Source organism: Eptesicus fuscus, chromosome 5 (genome assembly GCF_027574615.1).
Source record: "Eptesicus fuscus isolate TK198812 chromosome 5, DD_ASM_mEF_20220401, whole genome shotgun sequence".
NCBI classification, from domain to species: domain Eukaryota; kingdom Metazoa; phylum Chordata; class Mammalia; order Chiroptera; family Vespertilionidae; genus Eptesicus; species Eptesicus fuscus.
Window position 1 is genome coordinate 36,769,587 of NC_072477.1, and position 20,483 is coordinate 36,790,069.

At 38.2% G+C, this 20,483-nt stretch overlaps 1 protein-coding gene across 7 annotated transcripts in view; it reads right to left on the minus strand.

Moving 5' to 3' along the window:
* Positions 1–300: 300 nt before the first annotated feature.
* KTN1 (kinectin 1) overlaps positions 301–20,483 on the minus strand; it is a 97,215-nt gene continuing 77,032 nt past the window's right edge. For 4 of the 7 annotated variants that reach the window (XM_008139015.3, XM_054716039.1, XM_028141689.2 and 1 more), the window contains 10 exons: positions 18,962–19,042; positions 16,583–16,672; positions 16,361–16,453; positions 15,031–15,102; positions 14,711–14,794; positions 14,459–14,542; positions 10,645–10,728; positions 8,971–9,063; positions 7,711–7,831; positions 301–781 (listed from right to left, as the gene is read on the minus strand). In XM_008139015.3, the coding sequence (XP_008137237.2) occupies positions 777–781; positions 7,711–7,831; positions 8,971–9,063; positions 10,645–10,728; positions 14,459–14,542; positions 14,711–14,794; positions 15,031–15,102; positions 16,361–16,453; positions 16,583–16,672; positions 18,962–19,042 (807 nt within the window). In that variant the 3' untranslated portion in view covers positions 301–776. The remainder of the gene's footprint in view (positions 782–7,710; positions 7,832–8,970; positions 9,064–10,644; positions 10,729–14,458; positions 14,543–14,710; positions 14,795–15,030; positions 15,103–16,360; positions 16,454–16,582; positions 16,673–18,961; positions 19,043–20,483) is intronic. The other 3 variants (XM_028141688.2, XM_054716040.1, XM_008139016.3) reach the window with 1 other exon arrangement.

The following is a 20,483-nucleotide window of genomic DNA, read 5'->3' on the forward strand; positions in this document are numbered from 1 at the left end:
TAAAAAAGTTTATTATTATTACTTAATAAAATAGTAATAGTAAAAATAAAGTAGAGCTCTTCAACCTGAAGTGGGGGTGGTAAGAATGAAACCCTAAATATTTGCTTGTGCTTTCTGTAACCGGCAGCTCTTCTGGATAAGACTTACGTTGCACAGAATCCCAGAGAAGACCCAGGGCTCCAGCAGAGAGGTTGTATGATCAACAGTGCCTATCTCATCTTGTCTGAAGGTTGAAATTACTAATTGTGTTGGCCTGTAATGCTAATAAAATCTATTAAAGCTCAATGAAATTAGAACAAGTCTGATAATAAGCATCCCTTTATTTGCTGATGCCATTACAAAAACCGATTACATTAGCAACAAAAAGTGTTTTCTTGAGTGGAAGTCAGAGGCAGTTACTCCCCAAAATGTTAAGTAAAACAGTGCACAACATCAGTATTAAAATGTTAAATTTTACATTGTCTTTACTTTTGATCTTCTGAACAATTTTACTGAGCAAAATAAGATAAAAGATTACATGTTTATTTTATCTTCAGGAATGTAAAGGTCTAATTATTCAAACAGTTTTTATTATAAAACTAAACTCTGAAGGTGTCTACAGAGTTGGCTTTTTTTTCTCTCTTTAAATCAGTAGTCTAACAAGGATTAGAAAAGACAAAACTCTGTTCAGTGTTTCTGACGAAGTAGAAAGGGTGAAAACATAAATAAGGCTTTAATTTGGCAAAATATAATACAATGCCTCCTGTTATTCTTGAATGAACAGTTTCTCAATTACTTCACTCTGTAAAAGATCAGAAATAAATAAATTCATTTTAAAACAAAGAAACAAAAGGCAATCAGAAACTTCTGACAAGCACCAGAAGTACATATTCCATTTGAACTAGCATGGTCCTTTCGACTAGGATCAAAGCAATTAATATTAATGGTAATCCAAGGGGAAAATTCTGAAACTTTAACATGGATTTTAAAATATATGAGTCAAAACCTCATACCAAACTTAGAATAATGCAAGGGTGTTAAAACCTTATTAAAAACATTTAAGAGAACAAGACTGAGAATCCATTTTTGTTAGTTCTACTCAAGAGCCCTCTACAGCTATTCAGGTGAGTGAGTAGCCCTGAAAAGAGGGACTGAAATTTACAACTTTCCATTCATGCGTAAATAGGTTCAGAGACTCTCTGAAGTCATATGAAGCTTTCCAAGTCTGATAAAATGACTACAGGAATTACCTTCAAAGGATATAACCAAGTGCAGCATGTGAATTTTGATAGGATGCTGGTTTGGGAAAAACAAAAGCTATCTGGGGTATAATTGAGGGAACTTAAATATGGGTTTAATACTGGATGATGATATAGAACTACTGTTTTATTTTTGGGGATGTGATACTGATACTGTGGACTTGTAAAGGAATGCGTTTGTTCTTAGGAAATGCATACTGGAGTGCTCAGGGATAAAAATGTTGTCATTACTTTCAAATGGTTTGACATCAGCAAAACATACATGGAGAGAGAGAGAAAGCAGGTAAGCTATGTGAATGTACTATTCATTCAACACTTCTTTGTGTGAAATTTTTCAAAATAAAAAGTTGAGGGGGAAAAGAAGCAATTAGAAAGTAAAAGTTATCACTGGCTAGCATGTTATCTAAACAAGATTAACAGCTGATCAGAAAGTACACATATTAAACTATAAAGTGCTATGTAAACACATCACAGAAAATGAAAACCTGATCAAGTGTAAAGTGTAGAAATAAAAGCTAGTTTTTATCTGGAACGTCAACATTATACTTCAATAGCACTACAAAAGAATTCTTTCTTTAAGAAACAAGAGACAATAGCATCATAAAATAATCTATTTGTCAATGGGAGTAGGGAAAGCACATACATACTTCACCCCAGTTTTTCTGGATAACACTGAGAGCCTCTCCCATTCGTTATTAATAAACCAAATACACACCAACTTTAGGAAAAAGTCAGAATTAACAGAAGAAACTCTAGGAAGCTGGCAACAAAGGATGAGACAAAATGAGGAGAAAAGGAAGAAGTGACAGAAGGGATGGAAGACACAGTGCCTGAATCAGGGAGAACGAAAGTACTGATTCAGAGCACAGGCCCTGGGCCCAGACCACTTTGATTTAAACCCCAGCTCACCAGTTACCAGCTGTGAGACCTTCACCAAGTTACAGAACCAATTCTGAGTCTGTTGTATAACGGGAATTAAAAATTAACAATACCTCCCTATCTACCATGCTGGGGTGTTATGAAGATTACATGAATGACAATGCCTCTGTGCTAGAAGCATGCTCATGCTCGGAGGCACACTCATGAAGTGTCAGCTATTAAAGTTATCATCCTCCCTCCACAGGACTCCACAAACTGGTTCCAAGGTCAGGGAAGCTGCATCTTTTGTGTCCATCTAAAAGCCGTATGTTGAGATTCTAACCCCCAATGTAAACGGTATTTGGAAATGGGGTCTTTGGAAGACTCCACTGTCATGAATGGGATCAGTGCCCTTATAAACAGGACCCAGAGACCTCCCTCACCCCTCTGCCATGTGAGGACACAAAGGGAAGATGGCCATATTTAAACCAGGAAGGTTTCACTAGAAACAGAATCAGCTGGCACCTTCATCTTGGACTCCCAGCCTCCAGAACTGTGAGAAATAAATTGTTGTTTAAGCCATTCAGTCTGTGGGGTTTTTGTTATAATGGTCCAAACAGATCAAAACACTGGGGTGATGAAGTTTTCTGATACAGACAGGTACACACTTAGAACACAAAGGCAGGCAAATAGGAAACATAAAGAAGAGTAGATAATCTGGGAACAAAAAAGTATATTATAAAATACTAGTCATTAAGATAATTAAGTAATTATCTTAATTTTTTTTAAAAAGCAGGGGTCTGATAGCCTTCTTTTTGGGGCTTGCAGGGAGAGAGGAATAGCAGATGGGCAGGAAGACATCCAGAAGAAAAGAAAGGTTAAGGTCTTACCAATTAAGGATATAAGATAAATACTCCTATTCCTACAAAAATGCTAAGTACTGTGCATTAGGATTTAGAAAACTAAATTACTGTCTATCACCTCTCTCATTTGTCTTTTAAAAATAGCTTTTCCCTCACTGATAATGTACAGCATTATCTTAAACAATTCGTATATACTAAAAACAAGTCTCCTGATATCAGCTTTAACCTATTACCTACATTCTGATGATTTAAAAATTTACAGTTAAAATTTAATCATCTAGTAGTTTTAAAATAGTTCACAAGAGGGAGAATACATTGCACAAAAATGATGGCTGAAGTTAAAAACCTGAGAGAGACACCAACAGTTAAGGAAGAGCTGTGGGACCAAGGGATCTGTGGGAGAAGCTAGCATTGTGAGTGCTGTCAGTGCTGGGTAGAACACACCGAAGGAAGGAGGTCCTCAGTGCCTGGTGGACCTCCACCTTCACACACCCATCCTATCCCTCCTGCTGTACTACTGTTCATGCTCCACCCCTCCCTTCCACTTGCCAGATAGGGACTTATGCTCATCAGCTGACAAAAGACTGCTGAGCTATCACTTATAGGAGCTGCCTGCCAAACAGTTCAGTTTTAACTGTGTTCCAGAGCATAGATATTTATTTAACAAGTTACTACATTTTATATATCAAGACCAAAAATTTTTAAAAAACAAAAGTGCTATTACCAATGATCAGTATAAGTGTCAAATTTAATATGATTAAGGCAAATGTGGAAAAAGGCCAAGTCAAAGATGGTTCACAAGACTTAATATGAGCAACCCATGTGCGTGGGGGGAAAAGAAAATATTCAAGAACACCTTTGAGATGCTGGAGAGGTACTACTGATGAGGTCTAAAGACAAGGGTAGTCGGTGATCTCATAATTTTTTAAGCTCTTGGAAATGAGCCCTTCCCTTACAACACAAAGGCCTATGGACTGACTTCAGCCTATTTAGCATATTTCAGTATCTTCCATGCAAACAAAGGACCTGTATTAGATCCAGCAATTAGGAAATCACTAATGACCTCAGCAAAAAAAGTTTCATTGGAAAGGCAGGAAGAGAAGCCATTCTAGACTAGATGAACAAGTTAATATCAAGAAGTAGATGTTATGAGAATAGTTTCTTATTTTAAGAATTTTGTTGAACAGTGAAGTAAAAGAAAAAATAGGGTGGTAACCTAAAGGAAGTGCACGGTTAAAATAAGACATCTGAGCAGGTTTTCAAGACTGAACAGAAGGAGCACGTGGAGAGAAAAGAGTAGGGCTTAAGACATGGGAGGGAAGAAGCAGGAAGCAAGGGCATTTCCTATTTTTGGAAGGTGGTAATGTGACAGAAGTGTAACTCTAGGTAACTGAAAGGTCAACATCCTAAGGCTAAAAGACTACGAAATAATTATTTTGCTGACAGGTTAAAAGAATGAACTGAATTTATTTGGAAAGTCTTCTTAAAGGTAACTGGCCTGAAATAGCATTTTAAAGGAGAGCATATGCTAAGGCAGGCCAGAGGATAATCATTCTATAAAAGTGAGACAGGCCCTGGCTAGGTGGCTCAGTTGGTTGGAGCATCATCCCGTACACTGAAAGGTTGGGGTTCAATTCCTGGTCAGGGCACTTACCTAGGTTGTGGGTTTGATCCCTGGCAGGGGTGGGTATGGGAAGGCAACCAATTGATGTTTCTGTCTCACATTGATGTCTCTCTTGTCTGTCTCTCTCCTTTCCCCTCTCTCTTAAAATCAATAAGCATGTCCTTGAGTGAGGATTTAAAAAAAGAGACAGAATGCCCCTGTAATAAAAATAGCTGTCCAATGATAAACTCAAAATGGATACAGGACTTAAACATAAGACGGGAAACCATAAAAATACTAGAGGAATCCACAGGCAGCAAAATCTCAGACATATGCCAAAAGAACTTCTTCACTGATACTGCCCCTAGGGCAATGGAAGCTAAAGAGAAAATAAACAAATGGGACTACATCAAAATAAAAAGCTTTTTTACAGCAAAAGAAACTATCAACAAAACAACAAGAAAGCCCACTGCATGGGAGAACATATTTGCAAATGTTATCACTGATAAAGGTTTAATCTCCAACATCTACAGGCAGCTTATACAACTTAATAAAAGGAAAATAAATGATCCAATAAAAAAATGGGCAACGGACCTAAATAGAATCTTTTCAAAAGAAGACAGAAGGAAGGCCAAGAGACACATGAAAACATGCTCAAAGTCACTAGTTATCCAAGAGATGCAAATCAAAACGACAATGCGGTACCATCTCACACCTGTCAGAATGGCTATCATCAACAAATCAACAAACAACAAGCGTTGGCGAGGATGCGGAGAAAAAGGAACACTTGTGCACTGCTGGTGGGAATGTAGACTGGTGCAGCCACTGTGGAGAACAGTATGGAGTTTCCTCAAAAAACTAAAAATGGAACTCCCATTGGACCCAGTGATCCTAGGAATATATCCCAAGAAACTAGAAACACCAATCAGAAAGGATATATGCACCTCTATGTTCATAGCAGCACAATTTACAATAGCTAACTAAGATTTGGAAACAGCCTAGGTGCCCATCAGCAGATGACTGGATCAGAAAACTATGGTACATCTACACAATGGAATACTATGCTGCCATAAAAAAGAAGGAATTCTTACCATTTGCAGCAACCTGAATGGAATTGGAGAACATTATGCTGAGTGAAATAAGCCAGTCAATGAAAGAAAAATACCACATTATCTCACTCATTTATGGATAATAAAGAACATTATAAACTGTTGAACAAAAATATAGATACAGAGACAGTAAAGCATCAAACAGACTGTCAAATTACAGGGGGAAGGTTAGGGAGAGGTGGGGGAGATAAGAGATCAACTGAAGGACTTGTATGCATGCATGTAAGCATAACCAATGGACGCAAAACTCTGGGGGGTGAGGGCATGTATGGGAGTGGGTTGGGGGGGGGCAATGGTAAGATATGTACACATATAATACTTTAATAAAAAATGAGGAAAAAAATAGCTGTCCAATGGAAGCATGGAACAGAGTGCGGAATCTTGGAGGGAAGGCGGGGGAGGGTGGGTGTGTGGGAGGTAATCAACCAAAGACCTTCTATGCATAACCCATGGGCACAGACAACTGGGTGGTGATGGCCTGGGATGGAGGGTGTGGTTGGGCTGGAGGGGGTCAATGGGGAGAAAAATGGGGCATATGCAATACTTTCAACAATAAAGATTAAAAAAATAAAGTTAAAGCATAGGATATAAAATAAATAAAATAAAAAGTAACCCATGTCTAAAATAAAAAAATAGCTGTCCATTCCAGCTTTTCCAGGACACCTAACTTACCCTGAGGCCTCCGTACAGACTTAAGGAGTCTTAAGTAAGGGCTTTGAAAGAGACAGTTCAGTGATGAGCAGCCCCTTTGTGTTGTATAAGCCACTCCACTCATCTCCAGATACCATGATTATTTTAGAACAAACAGCTTTGGAAGAAGAATATCTGAAGTATTTCATGCATATTGTAATATCCTAATTACCCAAGGTTAATATGACTTAAATCATTCTGAAAACAGGTAAAACCCAGGAATTAACCAATCAATTGATCTTATTCACCAGCTAAAACACAGGTCACTTTTTAAGTATATATATTTTAAACTTACTTTTAGTTATAGCTGATACACAATATTATATTAGTTTCAGGTATACAAGTTATTCCACATTTAAATACCTTGCAAAGTGATCACCACAGTAAGTCAATCAACCATTTGTCACCAATCAGAGTTATCATATTACTGACCATATTCTCTATGCTGCACATTACATCCCTGCAAGTCATTTTTAAGTGGCAACAAATCTGAGCTTTCCCAGGTAATATAGGCAATAAAATTTCTTAACATGGTTTGGTTAGTGATGGATTTATTTATCTTCAATTAAGACCGTCACTTCAGAAGTTAAAAAATGGATCTGGTTAGCTTTATAAGCAAACAAAGAAACAAAAAATCCAGCATCCAATTTAAAGAAATTGTGATAACCTGATTTTCAGCTCAGAATCTTAACTTCATAAAAACATCACAGTCACTTTATTTTACCAAGTCATTAAAAAAAAAAAAAATGCACAGATACTTTACCAGAACTTAGATCAGGATAAAGTAAAGGAGTTGCAGACATTATGGCAATGAACAAAACCTAGGTAAACAAGTTACAAGAGTGTATGTTTTGCCGAAACCGGTTTGGCTCAGTGGATAGAGCGTCGGCCTGCGGACTCAAAGGTCCCGGATTCGATTCCGGTCAAGGGCATGTACCTTGGTTGCGGGCACATCCCCAGTAGGGGGTGTGCAAGAGGCAGCTGATTGATGTTTCTCTCTCATCGATGTTTCTAACTCTCTATCCCTCTCTCTTCCTCTCTGTAAAAAATCAATAAAATATATTTAAAAAAAAAAAAGAGTGTATGTTTTATGCAAAGGTCAAGGGAAGTAAAAATAAAGGGTTTTTTCCCTCCCTCCAAGCTGGAAGACCAAAATATGTACAAAATGGTAATAAAGCTCCAACAAAGCTAAAGCTGTCACTGGAGGTTCTGAAAGAGATAGAGGAAATATTTCTGCTGGGCAATAACAGCTCCTGTAGTTAGGATAAACACACAGTACAACATACATTCACATATACACACTATGCCTATTACCCATAGACAGACTGTAATAGTTGAGTTATTCTTACCTACTACTGGGTAGTGTTCTTTCTCCTTTGTGAGCTGTTGGTTTACTGCCTGAAGCAACTGTTGTAACTGTGCTACAGTCTGATTTAGACTTACAGACATTGTCTCCTTCTCAGAAGACTCCTAAAACAAAGATGGAAGTAGTGAAAAACTCCAAATGCAAGAAAAGGGCAGAACATTTTTGTTTTAAATACAACATGAAAAATCTGAAAGGTGACATGAAAATCAACAGTAAAAACCACATAGAGAAAGAGTGTTTGATACCTAGTGATGCAAATTAGTTTGCACCAAAGAAAGCTGTCATAAATGTTGTCACTGGACCACAAAGGGAAAAACCTAGAATCTCTGAATGTCAGATATGAATTCATTTCTCTGATCAGAAAAAAATGTGGGGCACCAAAGAAGAAAACATTCATAATAACAGTAAAAACAACAATAAACATATACTGAGCTTTTCTAAGTGCTAGGCACTGTTGTGTTACCAGCTATTTTAAGTGATTTATATCAGCAGTCGCCAACCGGTGGTCCGTGAGGTCCAAAAGGTTGGCGACCGCTGATTTATATAGTAACTCACTTATTCCTTTCAACAATCCTACAATATAGGTACTATTATAATTGCCTTTTACAAATGGGGCAACTAAACCACAGAGAGGCTAAGGAATTTGCCTGAAGTCTTACAACTACTAAGTAGTAGGGACAGGATTCTAACACAAGCAGTCTATACTCTTAAACAGTATACCAAAATACCTCCCAACACAAACCTTTATTAACATCTTACTAAGCTAAAGGGAAAACAAACATTAATAAAAACACTGCATTTCAGAGATAGGGTATCAGTTAAAAAAGCAACATGACTGATGGAAGCACATTACAAAGGTTTTTTTTTTTAATCCTCACCGGAGGATTTTTAAAAGAATTGATTTGAGAGAAAGAGAAGGGAAAGAGAGGGAGGGAAGAAGGGAGAGGAGAGAGAGAGAGGAAGAGGGAGAGAGGGGAGAGAGAGGAAGGGAGGGAGGGAGCAGGAGAGAGAGAGAGAGAGAAATAAGAGAGAGATATTGATCAGTTGCCTCTGATGTACGGGCCCTGACTGGGGATTGAACCTGCAACCTTTTGGTGTGTAGGATGATAATCTAACCAACTAAGGAACCCAGCCAGAGCTACAAAGGCATTTTTTAAGTCATAGATGGATCTTGTACATGTTTTACTTCACTTAATTTATAAGGTAATAAGCCCTGAGATTTGAAGTTAAAGAAAAGACATACCATTTCTGGGGAAACATCACTATTCTCAATAACAGTAGTATCTCCAGCAGCTTTTACTATTTTTGACTGGATAAGATCCAGTGACTGTTGAGCCTGTAAAGAAAGCAATATGGTAGCCTCTACATACTACAACTGATAATTAAATATAGACAAGAAAAACAATGAGCGGTTTTCTTACATCTTTTGTACAAGAATAAAGCTCTTCTAAAAAAACAATGTAAAGCCAACCTATTCAGTTTTTTCTCCAAAATGAAAACAGCTTCCTCCCCCACCAGACTATAAAAACACATGGCTCACTGTTTTAAAAAGTTCAAACAATACACATTTAGGATAACATTAGGCTAGGTCAGGGGTCAGCCAACTCAGGCCACAGCCTGTTTTTATACAGCTCATGAGCTAAGAATGGTATTTACATTTGTAAAGGATTATGTTAAACAAACAAACAAAGAACAGTATATGAGAGGAAGTCATATGTGGCCCACAAATCCTAAAATAGTTTGTGGTTGTGCTGACCCCTGGTCTAGATCCCTCTTCTGTGCATACAAGGGCAAATAAAAAACTGGCACACAAAAAAAATGTATACAGTAAATGGTCTTTAACATACATGCTGTTTTATACTTGTTTGTTTTACATTGTATTTTGTTAACTTTTTTCATGTCAATAAATATTTATGTGCATTTCCGATCAAGTGCTACACGGTCTTTCTATATAGATATGGGTACATCACTGTTGCCTATTATTGCCATTTTAGCCATCACAAATAACATGGCATATCTAGTATCTTTGAGTGCCTGTTTAATATCCTTAAAGTATATCTGAGAAACTAAATTGCTAAGCTAAAAGTACATGTTTTATATATTTGGTCCAGAGGTCAAAAATTACCACATACTAAAGTAAACTAGACTGCTCAGCCTTGACAATTGTATCATGTACCTAAGTTTTGAGCTCTAAAACAAACTTCCTAAGTTCACATTTTATTTTCTGGTAACAATAACACCAAAGTAATCTGAAGCAATTCTGAAGTCCTATACTTTTGCATAACATCATACAGAACCAACAAAAACATTTCTTTCAATTTTTGGAAAAGTGACATATTTGTTTTGCTAATGAACACAATCACAGCTCTAAAGCAGCTTTGATAATAAGCACACATGAATTACACTTTGAAAAATCTCAAAATTACAAATAACGTGCCAACCTAATACAAAGAATAAAAAAATGTAATCCTAAAAACTGCCTATTTATGAGACTAACAAAAATGTATTTCTACAAAGTAATAAATGAAAGGAACAAACTTCTGAAACATCAGAGGTCTATATACATCTTTCAGATCCATGAAGATAAATAACTATATAAGCTAATCCCCCTCAAAAAATATATGGCTGTAAATAAGTTTTGAAAAAGAATAACTTCAATTAAATTTAAAGTTTATTCTATACTTTAAAAAGCAATTGATTACACAAATGTGATGAAATGATGAAGCAAATTAAAAATGTTAAAACAAGCCAAAAAGTTTAGTTCCAAAAACTATATAACAAATAGTTTAAATTTATAAACAAATTAATATAATAATGCAAAAAAAAAATAACAGCAGAATTAGCAGTATGTTTGTTTAAGATTCAAGGCACAACATTGCATGATGCAATAACATCTTCTGGACAAGCAGTGTCTTACCTTATGCAAGTCACCAGCTACCTTCTGTCTTTCACTTTGTTCAGTTTTAAGTTTTGTGAGTGTTTCATTTAACTGTGTTTTTAACTGTAAAAATAAAGGAACACCATAATTAACTTTATTTTCATCCTTCTTTGATTATGCTTAGACGTCTAGGACTGAAGAATGAATGAGAAAGAATGGGATCTCTAACAGTTATGCACAGTGGATTAGCCAATATGCTGCACCAGATGTATAGAAAAGCTAAGCAGTGGAGGATCCCATCTGTAAAGCTAAGTCAATGTAAGAAAGCTATAGAAACAAACTAGAGTTTAGAGAAGAAAACTGTAAATGTAAAAACAAAACCATCAAATTCTAGTCAAGTGGCTTTAAAAGTATTCCTATTCACTATTCATAATAATCCATTCATATTTAAATTATTCAAATTAAAAGGCAAGTAGGCCCTAGCCAGTTTTGTTCAATGGATAGAGTGTTGGCCTGCAGACTGAAGGATCCTGTGTTCTATTCCGGTCAAGAGCACATGCCAGGGTTGCAGACTTGACCCCCAGTAGGGGGCGTGCAGAAGGCAGCCAATCAATGATTCTCTCTCTCTTTTTTTTTTTTTTTAATATATTTTATTGATTTTTTACAGAGAGGAAGAGAGAGAGATAGAGTTAGAAACATCAATCAGCTGCCTCCTGCACACCCCCTACTGGGGATGTGCCCGCAACCAAGGTACATGCCCTTGACCGGAATCGAACCCGGGACCCTTCAGTCCGCAGGCTGACACTCTATCCACTGAGCCAAACCGGTTTCGGCTCAATGATTCTCTCTTATTGATGTTTCTCTCTTTCCCTTCCTCTCTGAAATCAATAAGAATATATTTTAAAAAATAAAAGGCAAGTAGTCAGAAATTTTACTAATTTTTAAAGACTTTCATGACTATACAGTTAAGAAAAGTCAACTGTGTAATATTTTAAAAGACACTGAACAAAATATTGCAAATCCAGTAAAATGATAACTCCAAAAATTTTAATGCTGCTTATCCTTTAAGATGGCACTGAAGAAATCAGTGCAAGACCATACTGGCCTAATAATGGCAACAAGAAATGTCTTTTTTTTTTTTTAAATACATTTTATTGATTTTTCACAGAGAGGAAGAGATAACATCGATCAGCTGCCTCTTGCATAACCCCTACTGGGGATGTGCCCGCAACCAAGGTACATGCCCTTGACCGGAATCGAACCTGGGACCTTTCAGTCCGCAGGCCGACGCTCTATCCACTGAGCCAAACCGGTTTCGGCAAGAAATGTCTTAAGACATACTTCTCAATAACCAACTTGTCAAAACATTAATAAAGCTCTATAAAACTCTAGTGCCAATACAGAATGCCTCTAATCTTGTTAACTGTCCTGATTAAATATGAATAAGGAAAATGGACTACACTGACAAAAAAAAAAACACACTTTCTTATTTAAACTCACCAAGTTAACTGATTTAGCCTCCCACCCAGAGGCATAACATTCCAAACAGGTTTGGAGACGCAAAAGGGGGAAATACAAGATGCTGACGTTTCAAACTGGAGGGAGAATTAATGGGGGACGTTCATTTGGAAATTATTTTTAGAACTCTATTTAAATCCCAACTTCTTCAGTTTTTGCTCCTTTACTTAATTCTGATTTAATACACCAGAGAGGTTATTCCTTTGGTCCAAGAACACACAATGTATGTATAGACAAATAAAATTATTTTAATTTATCTTAAAATGTGGCAACAGTTTTCCTGAGCAAACAAACAGAAAAACTAAAATTAAGATTATAAACTCGATGTGAAAAAACCCCCACTCAAAATGGCCTCTTGCCCGGCCATAATGGCTCAGTGGTTGAGTGTTGACCTATAAACCAGGAGGTCACAGTTCAATTCCCAGTCAAGGCACATGTCCGGGATGCAGGCTCGATTCCCCAATAGGGGGCCTGTAAGAGGCAGCCGATCAATGATTCTCTCTCATCATTGATGTTCCTATATTTCTCTCCCTCTCCCTTCCTCTCTCTGAAATCAATAAAAACATTTAAAAAAAAAAGACCTCCTCCTGACAGAAGTTAAGGAGCAAATAATCAAAGAGAGCATCAGTCTGAATGAAGACTCAACCATAATCCTGTGGGTTTGATGCCACTGTTAGAGTCACTCACCAAGCACCAGAGTTAACAGTAGTGTCTCCAACAACAGTAGGAGAAATTATTTTCTAAAAACACATTATAGAGTAAGGCTTATAGCTGTAGCATACCACAGTCCTGATCTGTACAATCAATGTATAGCAAACATATGTATAAAACTAGTCTCACACTGCAGTGGGAATGATTCAATTAAGATAAAATGAAGGTAAATAAAGCAAAATTTTCATTTAAAAACTAAAGAGGTTGCTGTGTGCATGTGTGTGTTTGGGGGAGAAGGACAAGGCTCTACATGTACATTCCATAGAGTCCTATTCTGAAAACTGATTCCCATAAATTACTAACATAACACAGAAAATCAACCACAAATTGATAAGTTAAGTTTTCTTTGGTACCTACAGCAGTATTAATAAGAAAATTCCAAACTGGGCAGGATTAACTTGGTGTAAGAAAACTTACTGTAATCTTCCTAGAGTTTATTCTGGTACTTCTAAAAAATCTAACCACATGCTATAACAATTTTTAAGTCATGGAAAGACATAACAATTGTTTTCAAAACATACTACAAGATAGTCATATTTATCTAACAACTAAGCTTGTCACAATCAGTAGAAATTTCCAGAAATTTAATAATGGGAGTACTCTATGTCTATAGACATTTAGCTAACTTTAGTTAAATCTTTAAGTCTATAGCTTCATGACTTCTATGCCGAAAATGATATGTTGATGACAAAGAATTTCACAAGCTTTTTATTAACTATCTGTATAACAAAAGCCTAAGTGACCGTTAAGGTGGAACAACGAGAACAACCAGTCGCTATGATGCGCACTGACCACTAGGGGGCAGACATTCAATGCAGGAGCTGCCCCCTGGTGGTCAGTGCACTCCCACAGGGGGAACGCTGCTCAGCCAGAAGCCAGGCTCACGGCTGGTGAGTGCAGCAGCAGCAGTGGCAGGAGTCTCTCCTGCCTCCGCAGCAGCGCTAAGGAACAGCGAGCCGAGCAGTAAGGAGCGAGCAGGCGAGTGGTAAGGAGCGAGGGGTCCCAGGGATCGGGCCTAAGCCAGCAGTCGGACATCCCCCAAGGGGTCCCAGATTGCAAGAGGGTGCAGGCCAGGCTGAGGGGGACCCCCCCCCCCCCCACTGCTTCCAGTGCAAGAATTTAGAGCACTGGGCCTCAAGTAATCTATAGAAAGTCCAGTTAAAGTAAGAAGCTGGATTGGATTATTGCACTTGAATGAAGAGGCTGCATCTTCAACCTTTAATATTCTCCTCCTTCCAGGTTAAAAAATAATAAGTCTAATTAATTATGTTAACTCTGAGAAGAGAATCTTCACAACTCAGTCAGTCTTTATCAGCATGTTTCATTTCTTTATTCATAAAGTTATTCAAGAAATTAGGTTTCATAAAACACGGAAAATTTCTCTGAGAAAGAGTTGCAAGCCAAACATGCTATTGTTAGGAGCTAAGAAAAGAAGGATCATCTTAGGAATCAAGAAAAGAAAAGATCACCTCAGGAGTCAACAGAATATGAAGATTATCTTAAACTTACAAAATTGCCAAGCTAAAGATGTTAGCAAGGAGAAAAAGTTTGGATGGTTTCTCCACGTGTCAACACAAGTGTTTTCAGAGCCTACTTGATACCCAGTGGAGAGCAAGCTTCTTACCAAATTTAGCTCTTCATTCTGTCTTACTGCTTCAGAATATGAATCATCAAGTTTTTTCTGCAATTCAGTCAACAGATCTTTCAGCTGCAATGAAGTTTAGAGTTTAAGATTGATCTCCTTATGGTAGCCCATGTTATGTATGCAACTTGGAAGCTCTGCCACAAACAACTTACACTAAAATATTTTACTACTCTGTTATAAACTTAATTTAAGTAGAGAAGCAAGGTTGAAAAAAATATCTACTGTAAGTACCTCTCTGACTTCTGTGACATAGGTAGATCGTTCAATTTCTGCCTTCTCTAGTTCCATTTCCAAATTCTCTCGTTCTCTTCTCAGCTAGCAATGTAACAAAGAAGGAAAAATTAACAAACACATTTACGATTTCCCTTCACGATGCTTCTCCACAATGAAGAGTTATGACACTTCTGAATAAAAAACTATTATCTCAAAAACTACAAGATATTCTTGAATGCATAACAAGCACATAAGTAGACTAAAGAAGTCTTAACAGAGATCTTAAAAAACAACAACATACGCTTAATGCTAAAAAGTCAAACAATGAAATAACATACATTTTCAATATCTTTATTTTCTCTTCTTAATTGTTCTAGCTCTTGTTCCAAAGATGTGAATGATAACTGCATCTGAAATATGAAACAATTTTATGACCAACTAAACCACCAAGGATATAGAGACTTCTATCTTCTAGAATTTTAAACCATTTTCTTGAAATGCATCTCATTTAAAGCTATAATTAATTTTAAAAGCCCTTAAAAATGAGAGTGTCACATTTAACTTAATTTAAGTTGCAGTCAAAATCCACCCCATTTGTGTGTTATTATATTAGGCCTTGCCAGAAGTGCTTAAATTTTTTAAACAATTAACTGACAACTGACTGTATTTAGTCCCCAAATGCATTAACATGGAGTACCATCAGCATCCCTAAATTCTGCACAGGTTGGCCCAGAAAAACAAGCAAGCAATAGATGGCACTCTTTACCACACCCAAGTAAATGAGAGAGAAATTAAGATTGCACAAAAACATTCAGGTCCATGAAGAATATAAAAACTTACTAACTTTTTCTTGAATACTGTATGTCATGGGTCACAACATAATGTTATAAAAGTCATTTTGGCCTGGCCAGTGTGGCTCAGTGGTTGAGCATCGGCCTATGAACCAGGAGGTAACAGTTCGATTCCCGGTTAGGGACATGCCAAGGGTTGTAGGCTTGATCCCCAGTAGGAGGCATGCAGGAGGCAGCTGATCAATGACTCTCTCTCATCACTGATGCTTCTATCTTTCTCTCCCTCTCCCTTCCTCTCTCTGAAATCAATAAAAACCTATTTTTAAAAAAGTAATTTTGAACTCCAAATAATTTAACTCGTGTCACTGCATAGTAGTTCTGTCACTTTCAAAGCATTTTATATTCTTTATCATTATCCTTTAGTTGTACTCTAAACCAATGATTCTCAGTCTTGGGTAGGAATCATAATCACTTGAGGGGCTCTTTAAAGCAGACTGCTGGCCCCACAGAGTTTCAGATGCAGTTAAGTCTTGGGTAGACTCAAGAATGCATTTTTAACAAGTTTCCAGGTGATGCTGATGTTGCTGGTCCAGGGCCCACACTTTAAGAATCACTGCTCTAGCTGGTTTGGCTCAGTAGATAGAGCATCGGCCTGCGAACTGAAAGGTCCTGGGTTCAATTCCAGTCAAGGGCACATGTCCAGGTTGTGGGCTCGATCCCCAGTAGGGGGCGTGCAGGAGGCAGCCAATCAATGATTCTATCTCATCACTGATGTTTCTATCTCTCTCTCCCTCTCCCTTCCTCTCTGAAGTCAATAAAAATACATACTTTTAAAAATCACTGTTCTAAATAAGCTCTTCCTTTTTAAATATAGTACCTGTTTAATAGTCTTTTGTGATTCATCAACCTTAACTTTCCATTTATTTTCTTCCTGCTCCACACTTCTCTGTAGCTTCTGTAAAATACCTTCCTATGGACAAAAGTATAGTTGTTATGAAAAATTCATGCTCGGATGCTAAAATAAACTATTTAAGCCACTAAGGAATAAGTTAATGATTTTTAAATGAAACCAAAATGTAGATTAAAAATCATTTCCTACTGTTTCTGCAAGGACGGATTTATATTTTTCACACTCTAGTTGTAACAATGTGTGCATTTCATCAGCTTCTTTCAACTTGTGCTCTAGAACCTGCAAAAAAGTGACATAAAGAAAAATTCTCTAGTTTTACCAGAAAGTTTTGTGCTTCTAACTTGTTTCAGTATTTACTGGGTATATTATGACAAATGGTTTCTAACTGTTTTAAAATGAAACATTACATTTCAACCTTCTTAAGGAGCAATAAAGTACAATGACCTTTTTGGTCATTTGGTTTTTGCTAATAAAACTCTCTGAGTCTGTTTACTACAAAATACATTACACAATCTATATATATAAAAGCCTAAGAGACCGAACGACCGGTTGACCAGTTGCTATGACACGCACTGACCACCAGGGGCAGACACTCAACGCAGGAGCTGCCCCCTGGTGGTCAGTGCACTCCCATAGTAGGAGTGCTGCTCAGCTGACCAATGGGTGCCAGATGCCAGGCTCATGGCTGTCAGGCACAGCTGCGGCAGCGGTGGCAGGCACAGTCAAGGCCGGGATGAGCAGGAGCGGCACCCAGCCTGGGCTTGGGCTCCTCCCCGTCTGCCTGTTGCTTTGCACACTACTACACCCCTTGGGGGATGTCGGACTGCCGGTTTCGGCCCAGCCAAAATGGGCAGTCCGACATCCCGTGAAGGGTCCCGGATTGCGAGAGGGCACAGGCCAGGCTGAGGGACCCCACCGATGCAGGATCAGGCCAGGGAGGGACCATGGGAGGGCTCCAGGGCGTATCTGGCCCATCTCGCTCAGTCCCAATCAGCTGGACCCCAGCAGCAAGCTAACCTACCAGTCGGAGTATCTGCCCCCTGGTGGTCAGTGCATGTCATAGAGACTGGTCGACCAGTTGACTGCCTGCCCCCCGATGGTCAGTGCACATCATAGCGAGTGGTGGAGCAGCCTTAGCATATCATTAGCATATTACACTTTGATTGGTTGTTCTGCCATTCAGTCTATTTGCATATTACCCTTTTATTATATATGACTAGAGGTCTGGTGCACAAAATTCATGCACAGGGGGGGGGGGGGGGGGTGTCCCTCAACCCAGCCTGCAACCTCTCCAATCTGGGACCCCTTGGGCAGTCGGACATCCCTCTCACAATCCGGGACTGCTGGCTCCTAACCATTCGCCTGCCTGCCTGATTGTCCCTAACCACTCTGCCTGCCAGCCTGATAGCCCCCTAACCACTCCCCTGCTGGCCTAACTGCTTGACACCTAACTGCTCCCCTGCCGGCATGATCATCCCCAACTACCCTCCCCTGCCGGCCCGATTGCCTCTAACTGCCCTCTCCTGCAGGCCCAATCACACCCAACTGCCTTCCTCTGCGGGGCTGAGGGGACTGGGGGACTGAGACTGGATGAGGTCGGGCTGAGGGGACTGGGGGACTCCGGCTGGATGAGGCAGGGCTGAGGGGATTGGGCGCTGCCATCTTTGTGAGGGTGTGGCAGTCAATTAGCATATTCCCTCTTTATTGGCTGTGGGTGCCGCCATCTTGTGAGGGCTTAACAGTCAATTAGCATATTCCCTCTTTATTGGATAGGTTCATCACTCTTTAGCAGGATGGTAAAATCAAAGCAAATTCACATGTGAAGTAAAGTCATAATACCTAGGCTACACACCAAAGAGGATTTGAATCATGCCACTTGACATACAAAGAAAAGTTAATCCCCAAATTTCAGTAGGCAAGGATAAAAACACATCTAGGTTCTGAACACATCTAACGATGTATCTGGGGTTGCTTTAGCAAATCAGTCAGTTTCTACCTACCTACCTCAACTGAGCTTTACTTTTTAAATTCAGGCTAAAAAGAGAGTAAGAGATAAATATTCAGTTTTAGAACTGAGTTGTACAGTTAAAGAAATGGCAAACATTAACTTTGTATACAAATCAAATGCAAGGAAGACTTACAGCATTTTCACCAAAATTTACACAAAATGAAATCACCTTATACTTTCTCAAAAAATCATTATTCTGACCTGGCTGATGTAGCCAAATGGTTAGAGTGACAGCCCGCCCACCAAAGGGTCTCCAGTTGGATTCTCAATCAAGGGCATGTACCTGGGTTGTGGATCTCATCCCTGATCTGGGTAGGGGTGAGTAAGGAAGGCAACCAATCGCTATGTCTCTCTCACATTGATGTGTTTTTTTCTCTCTCCTTCCCTTTCTCCCTCTCAAATTCAATGGGAAAAATAGCCTCAGGTGAGGATTAACAACAACAACAAAAAATCATTAGTGTATTCATACTACATCTTTTATCTTTCCCAAGCTCATAAAGACAAATTCTGATTTAATTCTTTTTTGGTTAAAACACAGATATTTCACTTCTTAAACTAACCTTAACCTCTTCTGAACCAGAAGTTCCAGTTACACATTCTTTTGCCTTCTTTTCAAATCCACGCAACCATTCACTATAATTCTGTGGAGAAGAAAAGTAAAAATAAACAATATCCAAAAATATATAAATAAAATAGGTAAACATTTTAAAATAACTAATTTAGATTATACTGTAAAAGAAAACTACATAGCCCTGGCCAGTGTGGCTCAGTTGGATGAGTGTTGTCCTATGCACTGAAAGGTAGCTGGTTCGATTCCTGGTCAGGGCACATGCCCAGTTTGTGTGCAGGAGGCAACTGATCGATGTTCCTCCCTCACATCTCGATAGATAGATAGATAGATAGATAGATAGATAGATAGATAGATAGATAGATTTCTCGCTCCTCTCCCTTCCTTTCTTTCTAAAATCAATAAAAACTTTTTTTTATTTTTTAAGAAAACTACATAGACAAACTCCAGCCCTCTGGAAATTTCAAAGAAGAATAAATATAATGCATAAATTATATATAACCATCCTGGGCAGGAGACGCAGCTGGCTGGAGCATCATCCTGTACACCAAAAGGTTGAGGGTTTGATTCCTGGTCAGGGTACATACCTAGGTTTCAGGTTTGATCCCCGTCAAGGCAAGTATGAGGCAACCAATCAATGTTTTTATCTCACACTGATGGTTCTTTCTCTCTCTCTCTTTCCCCCTTCCTCTCTCTCTAAAAGACTAAAAAACATATCCTTGGGTGAGGATTTTTTTAAAATTATACATAACCAAGCCTTGAAAATAAACACTAAAAATATATCTATGGGCACATGCTCTCCCTCTCAGAAGCATGCCCACAGCTTTCCCTTCTTCCTCTTCTCCCCTGACAGGCATGCATCTCCTAAACTCTAAGGGACCCCACAGGGTTACAACCAGGGAGCAATGGGCAGCAGCAGTTCATCCCAGGCTAATCCCCTGACTCTGTCCCCAAGGCCCCCTATTCCCTGACTTCTCAGTAAGCCAAAGCAGCCCAGCCTAGGCTCATTTTCCACCTAGTCAGTCTCTCTCCTGTTGCTTCTTCTATCCTAGTCCCTCCCTTGTTTCACTGTCCTCAGCTTTAATAAATGTCCTCTAAAATTAAATAAATATATATATATATATATATATATATATATATATATATATATGTATATATATATATGTAAGTTTTATATTATAGTTTTAGTCATTATTCTAAATTTTAGAACAATTTATTCTACATTTTGGATACTTATCTAAATTTTATACTTTAATAGAGTATTTATTTGTTAAATACTTTAAATCAAATTTCATCTTAATCCTCTTTTAAGTCTTTGGTTTACTTTATTCTAAGAAAAAATGAACACAAATGAAATTTCTATTAACTGCTGTAATTTAAACTTCATTTACATGCTGAATCAGGATTCTCTACAATCTATCAAATCAGAACAAAAAATGAAGAAAAACTGGATGTGAGATCACCCCATAGTACAATAAAATAATACCCTTAAAGCACAAAATTTACATTTTCAC